Here is a 21,196-nt window from a genome sequence, read left to right as displayed (position 1 = left end):
ATTCAGAAGATAAACCATTTGAATGTGATGTTTGTCATAAAAAGTTTTCATTAAGTTCTAATTTATATACACACAAAAGAGTTCATTCAGGAGATAAACCATTTGAATGTGATGTTTGTCATAAAAAGTTTTCTCAGAGTTCTAGTTTAAATACACACAAAAAAGTTCATTTAGAAGATAAACCATTTGAATGTGATGTTTGTCATAAAAAGTTTTCTCAGAGTTGTAATTTAAGGAAACATAGAAAAGTTCATACTGGAGATAAGCCACATGAATCATGTGATTATTGCCATAAATATGTTTCTAGAAAAAATAAAACAGTTCATACTGGAGATAAGCCAGATGAATGTGATGATTGCCATAAATATGTTTCTAAAATAAAGCGGCTCCCGACATATTGGCTCCCGATATAAGTGCTCAAGACAAAATAAATGCATTAACTGGGTGTTTACCAAGTTTTATTTTTAGTGTAAAATTAATGTTGTATTTGTTTAGATGTTAATTAGTTTTGCTCAGCTCTATTAGACTCCTTTGTCACCACGCAAAGGTGCACGGATTTGAGAGAATAATGGTCAATACCATCTTACCATGTATTAAGAATTCGAGGGATGTTTCCTTGATTATGAAAACTGGCCAGGTCTTATTTGTATCCTTTTGTTTTTTGCTTGTAAAATACATTTTTGTGAAGTAGGATGAAGTTAAATAAATTTAAATGCATTAACTGGGTGTTTACCAAGTTTTATTTTTAGTGTAAAATTAATGTTGTATTTGTTTAGATGTTAATTAGTTTTGCTCAGGTCTATTAGACTCCTTTGTCACCACGCAAAGGTGCACGGATTTGAGAGAATAATGGTCAATACCATCTTACCATGTCTCTCTTTTAATCGGTTAACAAAAACAACCCTCCCCTTACATTTTGGTGTCAGAAGTGCGATCGCAGATGATCCCTCTTTCTCGAACAACTAAATCCTTCTAACATATATATTTATATATATATATAAATAATTATAAACTAGCCGGCCAGGCACCAGAATTTTTTCCATGCATCTACCGCCCCCCCCCCTATGACCTGTGTGTTGTGTTCAGCATATACCCGGCATAGCCCGGTTTAATAGATATATTACCTTTTTAATTAACCCTAACCACAAACAAAAACGCAAACATAACTTGAGTAGGCCTACTGTTTCACATAGAGAAACGAAATTTCACTTAAACGTAAAAGATCTAATTCTCTGCTTTCTTTCAAATTTTGAGTAATTTTCATTGACCGGAAGTAAAACTTTACGCTATTTCCGATTTCTAAAAAAACGCATATGAATTAATGAAGTACTAGTTTTCCGCACTATTATTTAAATATTTTTTTCCGTTCACTTGCTGCGCAATTCTTTTTTCTTTTATGCACTCTTGGTATTTTAAAATCTTGAGGCGAGACCTAGAAACAAATAACCCCATTTTTTTTTTTTTGTTAATAATGGTAACCATGATCACAAGAGAAAATTCAGTTCGAAAATTCACACCTCTCCCTGGCTAGCGAGATATCAAATAACAGTGAGAGAGAACATGTCTTACAAGCCATACACTCGGCAGCATTTGTAAAAGTAGTTACTATAAGTCCATAGTAACGATGAAAACAGTTCTATAGAATACAAGGCATCACTATAACATGACAACACAACTGCAAACAATGGATGGTTGCAATGTTTTTATTGAATACGATGTTTGTATATAAAGTTAGGTGTGTTTATATTCATAGTTATTAAATTTTAATGTTTTATTGACGTTAATATCTAAACTACAAAAGATTGCATTTATTATTATCTATTTTTATCATTGAATGCATTACAATTATTAATGTAGGTTATTGTTTCTTTTGCTTAAATCAACAGACAGTTGTATAATGAATATTATTACAAAACAGTCTTATTTTAATAAAATATTTCCTAAAAAATAATGTGATTCTTGTCATTCATTTATATGGTCACATAAATTGCAAAGCACTGAGTTTACATTTTGTTCGTGATGAGGGGGGGGGGGGGGGGGGTTATGAACATATTTGTTCTGTAACGTCCTGTGGAGTATGGGGTAGGTTTCAAATGTCTTGTAGGTATGTAATGAAACATACACGTCTGGACGATCGTTACTATAGGGCTGGTAAGTAGGTCACCAACCAGTTCTACAGCTCAATAAAACCTGCATGAGCCATAGAACTATTTATTGACCTACTTACCAGCCCTATACTTGTCAGCATGTCTAATACTTGTGTCAACAAAAACATTTTGCACGAGATCACTGCGAAGAATGATTTGATTCGTTTTTAAATCGACTTTCTCGGGTTTTAAAAAAAAAAGTTATCTGCAAAATCCAAGTAAGTTATGTAACATCCGGGATCTCTTAGGTGACTTCAACTGTCAGTTAATATAACCCAGTCATTCTACTATAACTTTTCTATTATGTCTGCACTCAGCCAGCATTATATCTTATTTCTTCTCATCCAGCCAACTTAATATCCTATTTCTTCTCAAGCAACCAGCTTTATATCCTATAACTTCTCATCCAACCAGCTTTATGTCCTACAACTTCTCATCCAAACAGCTTTATATCCTATAACTTCTCAATCAACCAGCTTTATGTCCGATATCTTTTCATCCAACCAGCTTTATGTCCTATAACTTCTCAATCAACCAGCTTTATATCCTATAACTTCTCAATAAACCAGCTTTATATCCTATAACTTCTCATCCAACCAGCTTTATAAATTATATCCTATAACTTTTCAATCAACCAGCTTTATGTCCTATAACTTCTCAATCAACCTGCTTTATGTCCTATAACTTCTCATTTATGTCCTATATCTTCTAATCCAACCAGCTTTATGTCCTATATCTTCAAATCCAACCAGCTTTATGCCCTATATCTTCTCATTTATGTCATATCTTCTCATACAACCAGCTTTATGTCCTATATCTTCTAATCCAACCAGCTTTATGCCCTATATCTTCTCATTTATGTCCTATATCTTCTCATCCAATAGATCCGCATCCAGACAAGCGTACTGTTCGCTCTGGAATAGTTCCAGATTGATGTAATCTTTTTCTTTTTCCAGCAGAGTCTCGAACCTGCGTTACAGGGCATCAAACGTTGGACGGTTCTCTGGGAGGAAGGACCAGCAGCTGCACATGAGCTCGTATCTGGGGACAGGGAGGGTTAGGGTTAGTTGGTTGGTTATGGGGGAGTTGGGGTGGCGTTTTGTGTGGGATTGTGGGAGGTGAGTTGTAGGATTGTGTGGGGGTGGGAGATTGTGTGGGATTGTTGGAGTTGAGTTGTAGGATTGTGTGGGGGTAGGAGATTGTGTGGGGGTGGGAGATTGTGTGGGGGTGGGATTTATTGTGGGAGTTGAGTTGTGTGGGGTTGTGAATGGTTGTGATTATGTATGGGGGTGAGTTGTGTGGGATTGTGGGGGTGGGTTTGTTTTGATGGAATTGTGTGGGGTGGGATTTTGTGTGGGAGTTGAGTTGTGCGGGTTTGTATGGGGGTGGGATTTTGTGTAGGATTGTTGGAGTTGAGTTGTGTGGGGTTGTGAGTGGGTGGGATTATACATTGGGGTGGGGGTCGGCGTGGTCGAGTCGGTAAAGCTCATGGTTGCTACACCGAAAAGTCTCGAGTTCGAACCCTCGGGCAGATGAGGCTCGTTAGCTGGGGACAGCCACTCTTCTAGGAGAGACAACTCCAAAATCAAACAACTGCTGCCTTGTAGTTTGTTCTTGGTTGGACAAAGGCTATGGAAGCAAATCCTAAAAGAAAAGCAGGCTGAAATCGGAGTCAATGGCCTCAATGGCGCATAACCAGTTGACACGTAACGCTTAATTGTGTTGGAGGCGTGGTCGAGTCGGCAAAAAGCTCATGGTTGATAAATTCGAACAAAGTCTCGAGTTCAAACCCACTGGCAGATAAATCTCGATCCCCTTCAACACTAATAATTAAGAACGAAGAAGAAGAAGAAGATACATTGGGGTGAGTTATGTGGGGGGTGGGGGTTGTGTGGAATTTTTTGTGTGTGATTGTGTTGAACTCTTTTGTTGCTGTCGTAATTGATGTGGAATTGTCAAAATTTCTCTAGCTGAGTGGGTTTTTAGTTGTCAAAGTGGATGTGTGTGTTGTCGATTGTGTGGTTAGGATTAAAGTTATGTACATGTCAGAACTGCAGTGCTGAGGTTTCTCCATTTTCTTGCCAGCGCTAACAAACTTGAAGGCGTCATGGGCAGACAACCCGGGGTAAGGACTGGCACCTGAAATCAATCAATCAAACTCTTTAGATCGATATTTTGTCAACTTGGTCTGGGGTGCGTGGGGTGGGTGTGGTACAAGAAAATAAAATATAGAGTGGACATTTGGAACAAAATAGGGCTGGTAAGTAGGTCACCAACCAGTTCTACGGCTCAATAAAACCTGCATGAGCCATATAACTGGTTGGTGACCTACTTACCAGCCCTATTGCCAGGTTCACCCAGTATCTTTTACATCACAGGTACTGTTTATTTTATCTTGAAGGCGGATCTATTCAGACCCATCACGGTATCCCGTGTATTAATATAATAGTATTAATGTACACATTTTGTGAAGCCCTTCTTCATGACACAATGTTGTAGGAAGCTAATGTTATTTTGTTGTATTTGTTTGCTATCTAGAAAGTTCGCTCCGACCCCATCTATCAACACAAAAGTGTATAGTTTGCAATCAGACTGTTGGTTGCAAGACGTTCAAGGTGAAGGTTACATGCGCCTGCTTAATGAATTTGCCGAGATTTACAATCTACACCCCCCCCCTCCAAACCCATACAGTAGCCCCCTACTACCAAACTAAAGTAAAACAATAGACTCACCCAAAGATAGTCCCCCCCCCTTCCAACACCGTAAAGTACACTGTTGTGAACACACGGACATGCCATTCGGGAGATCCGATGCGTAGCGCAACACATAAGACAAACAACCACAAACGGGTTACAAAACAAGACTGAAACAAAGGCTCGTTGAAACTAAAAGAATTTATATACACTATCTACACCTAACACAGTCTAGTTTAAACAGAAAATACACAAGCTAGTAAACTAAGATACAGTGGCTAAAAACTAGTATAAACCTAACCTGTACTAACCTTGGAGACCTGGACAAAACTGAGGCCATCACACACGTTTTCATACACCTTACATACCCTTTCATAAACGATTGTAGGAAAAAAAAGTCACAGGAAAAAATAACACAGGAAAAAAAAACACAGAAAAAAAGTCACAGGAAAAAAAGTCACAGGAAAAAAAGTCACAAATATATATTTGCATGATACTTGTTAATACTTGTATGTATTAAATATTCAGAGAGTGCAAATTAACTTAGGATTAATTAAATGTAATGTAATGTGTGTAGGCATAGGAATTGTTATAATTCATCTAAAAATATTTAGTATGAAGTATGTAGATTGTAATTTTTTTAAACTTAAGATTAGTAGCGTTTTGTAATAGATTGACGAGGAGCCACATTGGTGTTAACAGCCTTTTATTTACAGACAGCCATGATGCAAAGAGAGGCAGGAAGTGGCGAGAGACAACTATATATAGATAACAACATGTAAGGGACATCACTCAAGATAACAATATAAATATAATACTAATACAGAAGAGTGAGTTCCCCTGACCTCACAATTATCTCACTATATTACATCCCTTTACCCTTAGAACACAACAACACATCTCTCAATAGAACAATTGATAGTATCCTAAAATCACCAATTATATTGTAACATGAACACTATGGTAGATTACATCCTTACAAACAATGCACAATATGCTACAACATAATCAAGATACAAAACAATGATGTCAAAGTCCTTTTGACCTTTAAAATCATAGGTCTAACTTATTTGGGACTTTGATTGTCCTGCTTGACCTTCTCAGTGGCTTTTGATTTGGTGACTCAATATTCTGACCATTTGGATTCTCTATCTCAGGAGGTCTAGGATTTAAATCATTAACTCCAGAATTTACATTTTCTGACTCCAGACAACTTGGTTCACTCATATCAACAGAACTTGGTTGTGGAACCAACTGAGTTGGTGTGAACTGATCAGACTTGGTGGGATTGACAGATTCACACTTATTATCTGCACAAGTTATTTTTAACTTTATAAGGCACAGGTCCTGTACATTGAACAATTTGACCTGGTATCCATTGAAGGATAAACATCGACTAGAAAGAGCACCTACTTACGCAAAAAAGAGGTTTGCTAGAGCTTATTAGCTAATTATTTCTAGAATAATGGCGCTGTATGGCCAAATAAAAGAATTTGATGCGAATGATGAAATCATTCAAGATTACCTAGATAGGTTAAGCTTTTACCTTGAAGCTAACAACGTGACGATAGAAGCCAAAAAGAGAGCTGTTTTGTTAACAGTCATAGGGCCTCAACAATTTAGGCTACTAAAGGACTTATGCGCACCAGCTAGTCTAACTACCAAGAGCTTTAACGAGCTGAGCAAATTGCTAACAGACCACCATGCGCCTGTACCATCAAAGTTTCTATGTAGAGCTAGATTTGACAGTAGGACTCGTCAACCAAACGAGTCAATATCAGAATATGTTGCTGCTTTACGTCATTTAAGTAGATTCTGTGAATTCGGAGACACGCTGTCTGGCAGACTATGTGAAAAGTTTGTGACAGGTGTAAACAGCCCTGATATTCAAAGAAAGTTGCTGCTCGAGTCAGATCTAAAATTGGAAAAAGCAATACAACTTGCAATGTCATTCCAGCAGTCATCAGATGCGGCGAGATCTTTAGCACCTTCAGAGATCCATGCAGTAAACAGCAGGTTAGTCAATAAACATCAACCCCATCAGAGCATTCCAACTTATGCTAAACAGCCTGCTCGTTCAAATCCTAGATCTAAATCTAGTAATAATTATCAAAAATGTCATCGATGCAAGGGTCCCCATGCATCTCATCGGTGCAAGTTCAAGTCTGCAACTTGTTATAAGTGCAGTAAGCAAGGTCACATTGCCAAGGCCTGCTTTGCAAAGTCTTCGTCTGTTGCTAAATCTAGCCAGTCAAGACAGTACCGCAACCAAAGGCAGCACTATGTTAACTCTCACCAAGACTACCTAACCCAACCAATGAACCACTCTACCTGTGAAAATGCTCAAACTGATTCGCAGCCGGATTTCAACCTGTTCTCTGTGAAATCAATAAGTCATGCTCCCATCAATGTACCAGTTTATATCAACGGTAAGAGCATCAGCTTCCAACTTGACACTGGAGCATCTCTAACAGTCATAACAAAGAAAGATTTTGACGCTGTCACAGGAGGATCAGTGCCTCTACAGCCATGTCACAAGTGTCTAACAACATACACTGGTGACAATGTTCCGGTAATAGGAGAGTGTATGGTTCATGTAAGTTATAATGGTCAAAGTGTTAAACTTCCTCTTCTTGTGGTTGAAGGAAATGGACCGCCATTACTAGGTAGGAACTGGTTAAGTGATCTTAAGTTAAATTGGGAGAGTATTTGTTCATTGAAGAATGTAAAAGAATCTAGTCTTACTTCACTAGATAGAGTTATATCTGAAAATAAATGTGTTTTTGGTAATCCAGGATTACTAAATGATAGAACAGTGAAGTTAAGCATTAAAGACACAAATCCAAGATACTGCAAAGCTAGAGTCCCACCTTATGCAATGAGGAATAAAATTGAAAATGAGCTAAGTAGATTGGAATCTAATGGCATCATAAAGAAGGTAGACTATTCCGATTGGGCGTCGCCCATTTTGCCAGTGTTAAAGAAGGATGGTTCTATAAGAATTTGTGGAGATTATAAAACTACACTGAATAAGCAAATAGAGCTAAATAGGTATCCTATACCTAACATTGAGGAAATCTCTTTGAATTTGGCAGGAGGAGACAAATTCACTGAATTAGACTTTAGTCATGCTTACACTCAACTAGAACTGCATCCAGATTCAAAAGTCTATACGACAATAAACACACATAAAGGACTCTACCAATATGAAAGACTATGTTTTGGCATATCATCTAGCCCTGGAATTTTCCAAGCTGTCATGGACAGTATTTTTAAGGACATTCCAAATGTTTGTGTGTACTTTGACAATGTGTACATAACTGGTAAGAATGACACTGAACATCTTAAAACACTTGATAAAGTATTGAAAATTGTTGGTGAAAAAGGTTTAAAGATAAACAAAGATAAATGTCAATTCATGTTGACAGAAATTAGTTTTCTTGGTTATATATTGAGCAAACAAGGCATTAGACCTCAACCTGAGAAAACAAAAGCCATTAAAGAAGCACCCAAACCTGAAAATACCCAACAACTAAGAGCTTTTTTGGGCTTAATAAATTACTATGCAAAGTTCATAGGGAATCTGTCTGGTAAACTATCACCACTGTACAAGCTGCTACAGAAAAATGCAACTTGGCACTGGGGTAAACAACAAGATACTGCTTTTAATACAGCAAAAGAGGCTTTGTCTTCTGACACCTTACTAACTCACTATGACCCAGGGAAAAGACTTATATTAACATGTGATGCTTCACCAGATGGTGTAGGAGCAGTCTTGTCCCACATGGATGAGAAGGGTGACAGACCCATTGCTTTTGCCAGTAGATCTTTGAACCAGGCTGAGAAAAATTATTCTCAGTTAGATAGGGAAGGCTTAGGCATCATTTTTGGTGTTAAGAAATTTCATAAGTTTCTGTTTGGTAGGAAGTTCACCATCTTTACAGATCATAAACCATTGCTAGGTTTATTTGGAGAAAACAAAACCCTACCTGAGCATGCCTCACCAAGAATTCAAAGATGGGCTATCACATTAACTGCATACAATTATGAATTGAAATACAAACCTGGATCTGAGAATAGTGCAGATAGTCTTAGTAGATTACCTTTAAAAAACCAAAGCCTGAGCTATGTACCAGAAGATGTATTTGTTCTCTTCACTGTCATGGATAACTCCAATATAAATGTGACGGTTTTAATCCTGTTTTTTTTAAAATACCAACATTAAATTACCGTGAAATGGTAAGTTCGTCTGACTTGCTGCCCTCAACTCATGGCCACAATAGTTATGTTTAGATGTTTAGTTCAACCACCTTTACTGCCCACATTTATCAAGCTCATTACTTAAAACACTTAGGATCAAAAAAGAAAGCCGACAAGGTTCAAATGCTGTCATTGACGCATGACGTCAACTACACAAAATATGTTCGGACAATGCCTACTGAGGAGAGGCCGACCAGAGAATAGCCTACGGCAAAATGTGCCTAAATTTTTTTTATAGTTAAATTTTCTACCGCGTTTTTAACTAAATACGTAACAAAAGTTGAGATTGTTGTGTAAATTATATTAGAGTATTTTAACTTACAATTGTTATAAACCATAATGCTTTTAACGTCTATAAATAATTTATGCTATAAAAAAAATACAACCCACAACAAGAAACATACAAAATTTTACAATTCTAAACAAATTAAAAAAATATTTCTAAAAATATCTTTGTGACTTTTTTTCTGTGACTTTATTTCTGTGACTTTTTTTCCAAAATTTTTTTTCCACTGTGACTTTTTTTCTGTGACTTTTTTTCCTAGCAAAAACTGTGACTTTTTTTCTGTGTTTTTTTTTCCTGTGACTTTTTTTCCGTTTACCTCATAAACTGGTACAAACCGGAATATTACAACTCAGAGCACGAGAACTGAACAAGGACGAACGGGATAGGGTACCAAGTAACAACAACATTCACCCCCTTCCCTACATAAAACCTCCCCCCAACCCCGCCCCCCCCCTACTAATGTAAACCTATGAACTCACCTAGCGTAACGATCTCCCACAGAAGAAAGCCGCAGGCCCAGACATCAGATTTGGTGCTGTGTGTTCTGTCAATCAAACTTTCTGGTGCCAACCATCTAACCGGCAGTGGGCCCTGTCAAGTTTAGAAAAACACTTGTTTTAAACTAGATTTATCATTCACCTACCACTTCTGTTATAATCTACTTCACCTACGCCGCTTTAACGGTAACGGGTTCGAATCTAAAACGAAGTATGAAAATTAATGCTTGAAACGAATAAAACACAGTTGGAAGATTCTACAAAGGAATCAATGTCCTAGTCCTAATAATGTAAGCCATAGCAAGGTGAATCAGCATTGGTATTTGCCACCAGCTAGCAATAAAGAAAGTAAAAAATACTTTCTTCAGGGTTCATGCTCAAAAGTTCAAATAAAATTCCAGGAGTTTTCCAGGACTTTTCCAGGAGTTTAAAAAAAAAAATTCAAGGAGATTTTAAAAACAAAAAAGAACCCAATTTGTACATTTTTTTTTAAAAAGCGTACTTAATAATACATTTAATTATCTAAGCCAATGCAAAAATTTAATTTCAGTAAAAGTAAAACAATATATTAGTTACATATTAGGATAGAGGCTATCAATCTGACTACAGAATTTGAATTTTCAAAATCTGACCATAAACAAAAAAGTTATGATTTTTTTTGTCATTAAAAAAATAGCAGATTTTTCAGACAACCGGGGTAGACCCTGAAAGAGGAAAAATACTGGGAGGGTATGGACCAAATTTTAAAGAGTTTTTCACTATAAAAGAGGTATAAATGCAAGCAGTCTTCACCAATTAATATCATTTCGTGATATTTTATTGATTTTTGGATGCCAAATCCAATGATGCTAGGCTAGTCGGCCGACCCGATGATCGTGTCAGACGAATATTATGTAATTTCAGAGACAAAAGTCTGGCAAGATTTCTTGATCTATGCCCAAAGATTAGTAACATCAACTCCACAAAATGAAGGGGGAAGGGAGGTGGAGTATGAAACCACCGTACGAGTGTTACACAACATTAAAGGCGACAATCGTCGGCTTGTCGCGTCACGGAGTAGTGGGGGCGGGTTGAGCTATGGATGTTACGTTGGGTGTTACATACCGTGTAGGATGGTCAGTGTCTTCCCCCACCCACCCCAGCCCATTTTGGTCGATTTGGCAAGCTAGTATTAAGCGTATTAACAATTTTTAGTCAACCGATGAGGTAGATTGGAGTGGTTCTATTATAACACACTGACGAGAAGCCATGCTGTTTGTATATACATTTATTGGACCTCTGCTAACATGATGGAGGCCGGAACAGGAAGTAACAATAGATAAATACAAGGGACATCACTCAATAACAACATTATAAATATAACTAATACAAGAAGAGTGAGTTCCCCTGACCTCACAAATCCCAATCTATTACAACCGAAAAAAAGAGCCACTGGAAAAATTTAATTTATTTTCTATAGCCATTTTTACGAAAAATTAATGTAGAAGTATAAAATAAAATAATGAAACGTTACGCGAATCAGCATTGTTTGATCGGGTCGCAGCTATCCGGGTGTTCTAAAGAAGATTAATTTTGAGCCGTAAATACTACTACAATTTGTTTTTGCTGTTTCAATAGTTTAAGACAAAGTTATGAAACATGCCTGTCTACTTTAAAAATCCAAAAGCCGACAAGTCAAACACGGGAACACATGTAGGCCTATCTATCTTTAGAAATTGTTTATAGTATCATCCAATCGGGTCAATCGCCTAGCGTCACGTGACCACACACTAGGCTGTGCCACACGATGTGTAGATCACGGCAGTGCGATTCAGTCGGACGACGGCCGATGCGTTTATTTTTATTTTCGTTCCATTTAAAAACTACTATTCAATTATTGGCGGAACAAAATCAAATAATTTCGGTCGGGTTTTGCGCCGCGGGTTAATAAAATTTCATGAGATTTCAGAAGAATTTTTAAAATTTCAGGAGAATTCCAGGAGGTTTTCATATTTTTTCAAATTCCAGGAGAATTCCAGGAGATTTTTACGTTTTTTTAAGATTCCAGGAGTTTTCCTGGACCTCCTGGAATTTCAGGAGGCCGCACGAACCCTGTTTCTTTAGACGTAGCGATCCATTGTGTAGATGAACTAGGGTTCATGTTTCTTGACTTCGGCATATGAAGGGATGGCGTGGTCAGCACTATGCCCAACGTATTGTCTGGTACCCATCAGAGCTTGGTGGATTAATCAAAACCAGGACCGAACTCGAGACTTTGGGGCTGGCCTCCAACGCTCTACCATTCGACCACGTCGCCACACAAACTCACAATAGGATGCATTGAAACATAATATTTAGTTTAAATATTCTAACCAAATGCTAAAGCCACCAAATTGACATATGCTTGTTTTCTACAGATAAAACAATTATTTTCTGGCCAAATTATGTGGCAACTGAACTAGAGCAAGTTTGGAGTTTCTTCCGCGACTATAAGTAAAACAAGTTAAAAAACCGACGATCAAACAATAATCAAACTAATGAAGTTAGTGAACCTTCGACGAATAACTGAAAACATAATTTACCTTAAACCATTGCAGTTCACGAACCTTTGACGATCTAACCATAATTTAACCAATGGAGTTTACGAGCCTTCGACGATTGAACCATAATTTAACCAATTCACGAACCTTCGACGATTTAACCATAATTTAACCAATGGATTTTACGAACCTTTGACTATTTAACCATAATTTAACCAATTCACGAACCTTTGACCATTTAACCATAATTTAACCAATTCACGAACCTTCGACGATCTGTCGTAGTGGTCAGTGTCCCCCAGACATCGAGCCAACTATTTAACCATAATTTAACCAACTCACGAACCTTTGACTATTTAACCATAATTTAACCAATTCACGAACCTTCGGCGATCTGTCGTAGTGGTCAGTGTCCCCCAGACATCAAGCCAACTATTTAACCATAATTTAACCAACTCACGAACCTTTGACTATTTAACCATAATTTAACCAACTCACGAACCTTTGACTATTTAACCATAATTTAACCAATTCACGAACCTTTGACCATTTAACCATAATTTAACCAATTCACGAACCTTCGACGATTTGTCGTAGTGGTCAGTGTCCCCCAGACATCGAGCCAACTATTTAACCATAATTTAACCAACTCACGAACCTTTGACTATTTAACCATAATTTAACCAACTCACGAACCTTTGACTATTTAACCATAATTTAACCAACTCACGAACCTTTGACTATTTAACCATAATTTAACCAATTCACGAACCTTCGACGACCTGTCGTAGTGGTCAGTGTCCCCCAGACATCGAGCCAGCCCGAAGTCTGTGATCTTGCACACGCCCCTGTCAGTGACCAACACATTGCGAGCTGCCAGATCTCTGTGGACAATCTGGTCAAAGAAAAAAGTCAACTGGAGTTATTTCCCATTTTTATAAACAGTTTTTCTCAAAAATATTTGTCCTTTTGTTGTCTTGATTTGGTTTCTTAGACGCAAATAATTGTCCTTTTACTGTCTTAATAAAATTTCCATTTTTTTCACAACTAATTGTCCTTTTGCGTCTTAAATAAATTCCATCAATGTCCTTTTCGATCCCTACGTATTATCGTTTTAATGTCTAGCCTAGATGCCCTATTAAATGGTCTACGCTGAATGCTCCTATACCCCTACGAACCACACAACCGCCAGCCCCCACCTGTCCCCATGTACCATCGCACCCCTTGCCTCATCTGTCCCCACCCCTATCCCCAACTGTACCTATCTCCCCACCCCTTGCCCCACCTGTCCCCACCACCACCTGTCCCCACCACCACCACCTGTACCTGTCCCCACCACCACCACTTGTCCCCACCTGTTCTCACCTTGTTCTCAGCCAGATGCCCCATACCCCGCCCCACTTGTATCTACCAACCCACCCCTAGCCCCACCACCACCTGTACCTGTCCCCACCACCACCTGTACCTGTACCCACCTGTTCTCAGCCAGATGCCCCATACCCCGCCCCACTTGTATCTACCAACCCACCCCTAGCCCCACCACCACCTGTACCTGTCCCCACCACCACCTGTCCCCACCTGTACCTGTCCCCACCTGTTATCACCTTGTTCTCAGCCAGATGCCCCATACCCCGCGCCACCTGTATTTACCACCCACCCCTAGCCCCTCCACCACCTGTACCTGTCCCCACCACCACCTGTCCCCACCACCACCACCTGTACCTGTCCCCACCTGTTATCACCTTGTTCTCAGCCAGATGCCCCATACCCCGCGCCACCTGTAGGCAGAAAGCGAAGAGATCGCTGGACGAGATCCGCTCCTCCTCCACCTCGTCTATGCTGGTGATGCGACCAAAGCAGCTCTCCGTGGCCACACTGCTGCACTGGCTGGACATGCTGCCCCGCCGCGCCGTCTGCCTCGATCGGCTGCTCAGAGAAATCGTGTCGGATGTGACGTAGGCCGGTTTCCTGTCTGAAGTGACGTAAGACTGTTTCCGCTGTTGTTTTACCGGCGACGGCGTAGGGCAGCTGAATTCATTAAATAAAAGATTGGCTTGTAATCGTGCAAAAATCTCGACATTTTACACCTCACTGATACGGAAAAACATAATTTTGCAATCTTGTTCGTGTGTATGTGTGTCTGTGTGTCTGTAAACACGATAACTTGAGAACCGTTACAGCTAGATTGATGAAATTTCATATATAAGTATGTTATCAAAATCGTAGATCCGTATCAACTTTTGAGCGATTTCCGATAACAGGAAGTGGTACTTTTTTTACTTTGAATTTTTCAAAAGCCTATAACTTGAGTACTATTTTAGATAGATAAATGAAATTAAACATGTAAGTAAAAGATCTAATTCTCTACCTTCTGTCAAATCTTGAGTAATTTCCGTTGACCGGAAGTACTAATTTGCGATATCTCCGATTTCTCAAAAATTAATGTAAATTTATAAAGTACTAATAATATTCCGCATATTAAGCACATTTTATTTGGCGTTCACTGGTGTGCAATTCTTTTTTCTACGAGATTTTATTCTATTTTTAAAAAGTTTTAATTTTTAAAATGGATTAAAATTCATGTCTATATCCCGAGTTCCCATCCCTTGTTTTTTATATAAGAATATTCGAGAAAGTTTAGGGGAGATCACTCCCGGTTTATTTTACATAAGAATATTCGAGAAAGTTTAGGGGAGATCACTCTCGGTTTATTTAAAAAGTAATAACATAAGAACAATTCATTTTACTTGTATTTTGAAGGGAACGCAGCATATTTTTTTTATCAAGAAAAAAAGTTATTGTTTTTCATAGTATCAATTCAAATATCTTAAGACGGTTAAAGCTCAAGGCAATTTTTACAAAAAAAATTAAATTAAAAAATAAATAAGCTATTTCACCATTTTAGAAAAAAAGTATCTTCAACTAGCCATCTCGCTTTCACGACAAATTATCTATTTCTAGCACGGCCATCGCCTACTCCTGCATCATTCTTAAGCTAGGCAGTCTGGAAAAACTTTGAAGAATCTCGTATCTTGTATTGTAACCCGCATGGTCCGTGGGTTTTGCCAGTCTTTTGCCTACTTCTCAGATGCACCTGGTTCGTTATGAGCGGCAGTTCGGTCCAGGGTGCCGAATAGCGAACTCGAAAAATCCGCGATTGCAAGTGCACATTCTATAGATAGACCATCCTATTCATCCTAACCCCAAAAAACATGTACAAATGGTCTAGTTCGAACCCCCGGGCAGATGAGGCTCGTTAGCTGGGGACAGCCACTCTTCTAGGAGAGACAACTCCAAAATTAAACAACTGCTGCCTTGTAGTTTGTTCTTGGTTGGACAAAGGCTATGGAAGCAAATCCAAAAACAAAAGCAGGCTGAAATTGGAGTCAATGGCCTCAATGTAGGTAGTCCAAACTGAAATTAACTATTGATTGCAGACTTCTGGAGTGAGTATGTCATGAAAGAACTTTTAATTGTAAGGTCTATGCCACAAATTTTATAAAAATATCTCAATAAATAAAAAAGTTATGCGATTTTTAAAAAAGTAAAATTTGGTAAAAAACTGATTTTCAAAAAGTGCCATTTTTGAGAACCCATATTTTTTAAACTAAATAACATAGAAGTGTAGAAATTGGTAAAGTTGCTGCAAAGTTTGTAATATATATGCCCAATTTTTTTCAGTCATCTAAAATGAGTCTTTCTAAGGTAAAAAAATAATTGAAAATGACAAAAATGCGTTTTGGTCACTTTTATTTTCATTTAAAAAAAAAAATTCAATTTTTTTTTTTTTTGCTTTGGAATAACTCTAAAACTATTGTGTTGGTAACATCGACGTGGAAAAATGTGTTAATTATTTTCAAAAATCACATGAGTTAAAATATTATTTTAAAAAATACCACAGTTATCTAGTGCAGGAGAAACAGAATCAAAATTTAGTAGAGTAAATGTAATGTAATGTAGTTTAATAAAGACGTGATGCCTACAAGTGATGCAGCAGTTGATGCCACATGCTTTGGTTTCTTTTCAAACCTATACGGTTGATAACTGCTTTGGGGGAACAGTTTTTAAAACTACAACTCCACATCTTTGTACGTCTTGTTTCCCTCAACCTTGATCTTGTGGAGCATCAAGAGTAAGTAATATGTTTTGGGAATTGTAGGGGGGAGTGGGGTCTTGGCCTTCTTCCCTTCCCTTGTAAGGAAAGTTCTGGATAGGCCACTGTAAATGTCTCCAGCTATAGAATAAACAATTGATTTAGTGATTAATAAAATAGAATTAAATTTACTACCAGCCTATTGTGTAGGCCTACTATTTGTCCTATGACTATAACTGGAAACATATGAAAAAGCCTGAAAACACCTTTTTGTTAAAAGAACTTTATACTTTATATATATTTTTAAGAGTAATTCTACTGAATGAAATTTGAAATATTCGTTGCTTGTGCCACACTGGTTGAGATATCCAATAATGAAGATGCCATACTGTGGTTCTCAACATCCTATAGGACAACTTAACTGTCCTTCATTGTTACTATTATATGCATATAAAATAAATAAATAATGAGAAATACTACTAGTACTACTTACACTTACAACTAATATAACATTTAAAACTAAGTCACAACATGTAGAATCTTAATAAATTGCACCACCATCTAAAAATTGATCTGGTACATTTTATTACGGAGACTGGCGCAGACCATTTCACATTATTTAGCAGGGGAATCAGAATCAGAGCACACAACAGAAAATAAAAAAAAATTAATCACATTAGTCCTTAAAATTTAGTGTCTTTTGTTTTAAATAAATCGATAAAAATGTATAGTTATTATAATTATACATTTCTTTTGTGTTTCATTAATATTTTATAAGTATTTAACCTTCGTTCCCTGTAAATAATTGAGTTCGTCCACATAGTAACCAGGATAGTCTGGTGGCCATTTTGAATTTGTCGATTCATAGTTTTGACGTGATAGTCCAGATAAACTGTAGTAATACTACCCTATCATTGATCCCAGTCAATAGATTTTAAAGAATTAGTAAACACTAGCATCTAATAGTTAAGTGCATCCATATTTTAAGTCCCTAGAATGTCCTGAATTAAATAGCTTCACGTCTAAACACACCCTGTGTACAAGCGTAGTTCACACGCTAAAACCGTGGACTTGAAGCGTTCAAATTTACATTAATAACGTGTACTAATTAAACCAAACTGACATTCAAACTTAAAATTCATTTATTAAAATGGAAATGAAACTTTAAAAATGATACTTACAACTTGTTTGAAGGCTCTAGCAAGGGTAAAATCCGTTTAGCATCATCGGTCGTCAACCTTTAAAACCGTTCGGCGAGCAACTTACTCGGGGCTGAAAGTCGACTCGAGGGTTATATGTTTATTGGGGGTACGGCTTCGCGACCGTAAATCAGAAATACTTGAATTTACAACACAAAGTAGTTATAAAACTGAACTTTACATCGGTGTAAAAATTGAAACAGAATTAGTTTGTTTCCGTGTATATATCGTCATTTAAAGTTTAAAATCTGTATTTTTTAAATGAAATAAACAAGTTATTTTTTCAATTTATACATCAAACGATAGCCTAGAATTCGATCTTTAAAATGACATTAAGATTATGCTTCTACGATGCTTCGTCGCGAAGCCGCGACCAAATAAAACAGTGTGGGGTCGATCGGTACACGCAAAACGGTGAAATTTGTTGACGTAACTGATACTTTTCAAACAAATATAAAACACATTCAGACATGTGTTACAGATATAAAAATACCAGATTACGACAGATAAAGACTTAAACTTTATTGACATATAATTTTTATTCTTATAGGACAACTAGAAGTAGTGAATTTTTTTTTTTTGAAAACCGCAAAAACTGACCCTAAAACGCACTTTTTCGCCAGTTTGGACTACCTACTCAATGGCGCATAACCAGTTGACACGTAACGCTTAATTGTGTTGGAGGCGTGGTCCTAAACCAGTGTCTTATTCAGTGGTCTAATCAATGAGAAACTTGCACATAGGGTATCAAGAGCCACATAACAGTATCTGTTATAACTTTTCTGAACAGGCAAGCTAGTGGACAAAATTAATGTATTCATGTAGATTTAGTTATTATCTAACAAATAAAACCATTATGGTAATGATCAGTCAAGTTTTACTCTGATAATGATAAAAACTTTATAGCATGGTAAAATGGGACAAATGTCGGCCATTTTGTTTTGGCACCAATAATCACTGTGCAAAAAAAATTCACCAAAATAAAACTATTCTAGCCATAGCTATAAAAATAGTGTTAAAATGTACAACAACCAATGCTCTAATACAGGAACAAAAAATGGGCTTGAAAAATTCATTTGGTTTATTACAAAGTGAAGTTTCCCAAGTTATGTCTATTTGGAAAAAAAAAGTTCACAAAATGGTTTTATGGAGATGAGAAATTTTAGGGAAAGAGCAGTGGGATTAAATCCTGTCTCATCCTCTCCCTATTGGACCAAGTGGGTCATAAATTACATAAAATGAATCCTCTGCTTCTCTGTTATCAAAGAACAGCAGTGGTTGTTACCTCAGAAGTAGATTAGCAGTGTGATTGGGGGTTTTGTGGGGGTGGGGTGTTGTTTGGGGCTTAATACCACACGGCTCTTAACGCCCTCCTTTACCCTATCTCTAACTACTAACTACATTTGATGGTTTTAGCTAATTTGTAAATTTGGGGCTAAAATACAGGATTTTAATTATTGGTGCTTTTTAGCTTAGCTGGGACAGCTTTTCCCGTGACAATCATTCTTAGATCTGGTCCACAAAATTGACAGGAGAGGGACCTTGGAAGTTAGTAAGGATCAAGTGAGGGGAGGGTGGAGTGTCGGTATGTGTCAATAAAACATAATTGAAAGGATGCTCGTAACTTGGTTTTGTCATGTAACATATTTACTATTTTTTTAATATAGGCTAATGAATGATCCAAAAATAATCACGTTTTAAATGTTTAAGAATATATAATATAGATCTAGATCTAAACTTTTAAAAGATATTCATATGCATGTTTATTTCAGTTTTGATTAGGCTTAATTAGTGTGTTTTAGTAATGTTTAATCAGGGCAATTTATAAATGATAGCTATGTCATTGTAAAATGAATCTATCCCTCCTCCCTTACTCGACTTGAAACCTGTGTGTTATTCACAAAGCTTTGTCCATGCTGAGTTTAAAATATTGTTAAGATTTTTATCTATTTTTTTTAACTGTAATCACATTAAAATTGATCAAGTTATCGAGAAACGCATTCTAAACAGCATCACTGGCAGTGCCCATGACATGCATCTCGCTTGCGTAGTGACAGACAGATGCTCACTCAAGTAGTTTTGTCAACTAGAAAAGTTAACCTATCAAATACAATTCATCAGGCCTATAAAATTAAGAGGCCTATCACATTAAAATGATCGCCTGTGACCGAAAGATATAGGCAAATTACAAACATTGCAGCCCACCTGAGTTCTTTTGTAAACTGGTGAGAGAAAACTCAAAGCACAGTATGAGCGTGTTCCAAATCTAGTCCAAGTACTTTGTTAGCCCAAGTTCTAATTAATAATTCTAATTACTAAGTACTAATTAGTAATGTAAGCCTAGACCCAACACTAAAATCATTTAATTTTTCAGACCTCTTAAATCTTAATAATATAAACATTATTTAGCCTAATAAAAGTATATCAACAAAGAACAGTGAGAATAATATTATATTAAACTTACACTAATTAAAATCTATGAAATCAATAAGAATTAACAAAAATTAATTAAGCTATAACACATTTTTCTTCTTCTTCGTCCTTAATTATTAGTGTTGAAGGGGATCGAGATTTATCTGCCAGTGGGTTTGTACTCGAGAAGAGTGGCTGTCCTCTGCTAACGAGCCTCATCTGCCCGAGTGTTCAAACTCGAGACATATCGGTTTAGCAACCATGAACTTTACCGACTCGACCACACCAACCCCACTTCTGAAGTGATTTCTTAGTAAAAATAACGTTTCTGTAATCCTGCGATGTTACTTACGAATTTCCACAATATTTTTTTTACGTCATCGCGCATATCAAGGTGGGGGACATTGGTGGTGAAATGGTGCAACATAAGGTTTTAGATTTTGATGTGGAAATTAGCCATATACCTGGGTATGTTGTAAAAGCAGGCATACGACAGTGTACATTTGTGTTGTACGCCTACCACTTGTTATAGTTCAGGCCTGCTAAAAAAAATTCTTAGATATTTCTACACATTTCTGTATTACCAACAGTAGAAAAAGTGACCACTGCCACTACAGAGTTGTTTGTATTGTGGTTTACATGCATGGGGGTAGGCCTAGAGATTGTACTAACATTTTAAACTAATTATGTTGTATTATATATTGGATATATATATATATATATATATATATATATATATATATATATATATATATATATATATATATATATATATATATATATTGGATATATTTTTTAATAGACTGATAAACCTAATAGTTCTTCAATCTTCAATTCATTTTTCTACTTCCCGGGCTAATATTTTAAAAGTTCTATCATTTTTAATGGTACCAACTTTTAAATATACCTTCCTTCTCCAAAGCAAATTTTAAAATGTTTTTCTGGCATATTTTGCCCTGCCACCTATAGCTTGTTTGTATACCGTGAAAAACCAACATTTTTGCTCTTGGTAAACGTTTTAAAAACTAATTGTAAGAAGGTCACTGGAGCTAAGATGAAAAATCTTTGAAAGTCATGCATCTGGTGTGGA

At 36.9% G+C, this 21,196-nt stretch overlaps 1 protein-coding gene and 1 long non-coding RNA gene across 2 annotated transcripts; both read right to left on the bottom strand.

Annotated features, from left to right (window-relative positions):
- Positions 1–2,838: 2,838 nt before the first annotated feature.
- On the bottom strand, positions 2,839–21,103 carry LOC131939864 (fibroblast growth factor receptor 2-like). The gene is made up of 6 exons (XM_059298384.1): positions 21,014–21,103; positions 14,145–14,430; positions 13,175–13,297; positions 9,866–9,977; positions 4,190–4,286; positions 2,839–3,188 (listed from the first exon to the last, which is right to left on the bottom strand). The coding sequence occupies exons 1-6, from the start codon at positions 21,052–21,054 to the stop codon at positions 3,122–3,124; spliced, it is 726 nt and encodes a 241-aa protein (XP_059154367.1). The 5' UTR covers positions 21,055–21,103; the 3' UTR covers positions 2,839–3,121.
- On the bottom strand, positions 16,381–18,743 carry LOC131939865 (uncharacterized). The gene is made up of 2 exons (XR_009386487.1): positions 17,677–18,743; positions 16,381–16,636 (listed from the first exon to the last, which is right to left on the bottom strand). It is a non-coding gene; the product is annotated as an uncharacterized LOC131939865 (long non-coding RNA).
- Positions 21,104–21,196: the final 93 nt, after the last annotated feature.

The sequence above is a fragment of the Physella acuta genome, unplaced genomic scaffold, assembly GCF_028476545.2.
Source record: "Physella acuta isolate Inbredline_101_S28 unplaced genomic scaffold, ASM2847654v3 ptg000297l, whole genome shotgun sequence".
Taxonomy (NCBI): Eukaryota; Metazoa; Mollusca; class Gastropoda; family Physidae; genus Physella; species Physella acuta.
Note: the sequence above shows the minus strand (reverse complement) of the source record. Positions and strands in the feature narration are given on the sequence as shown.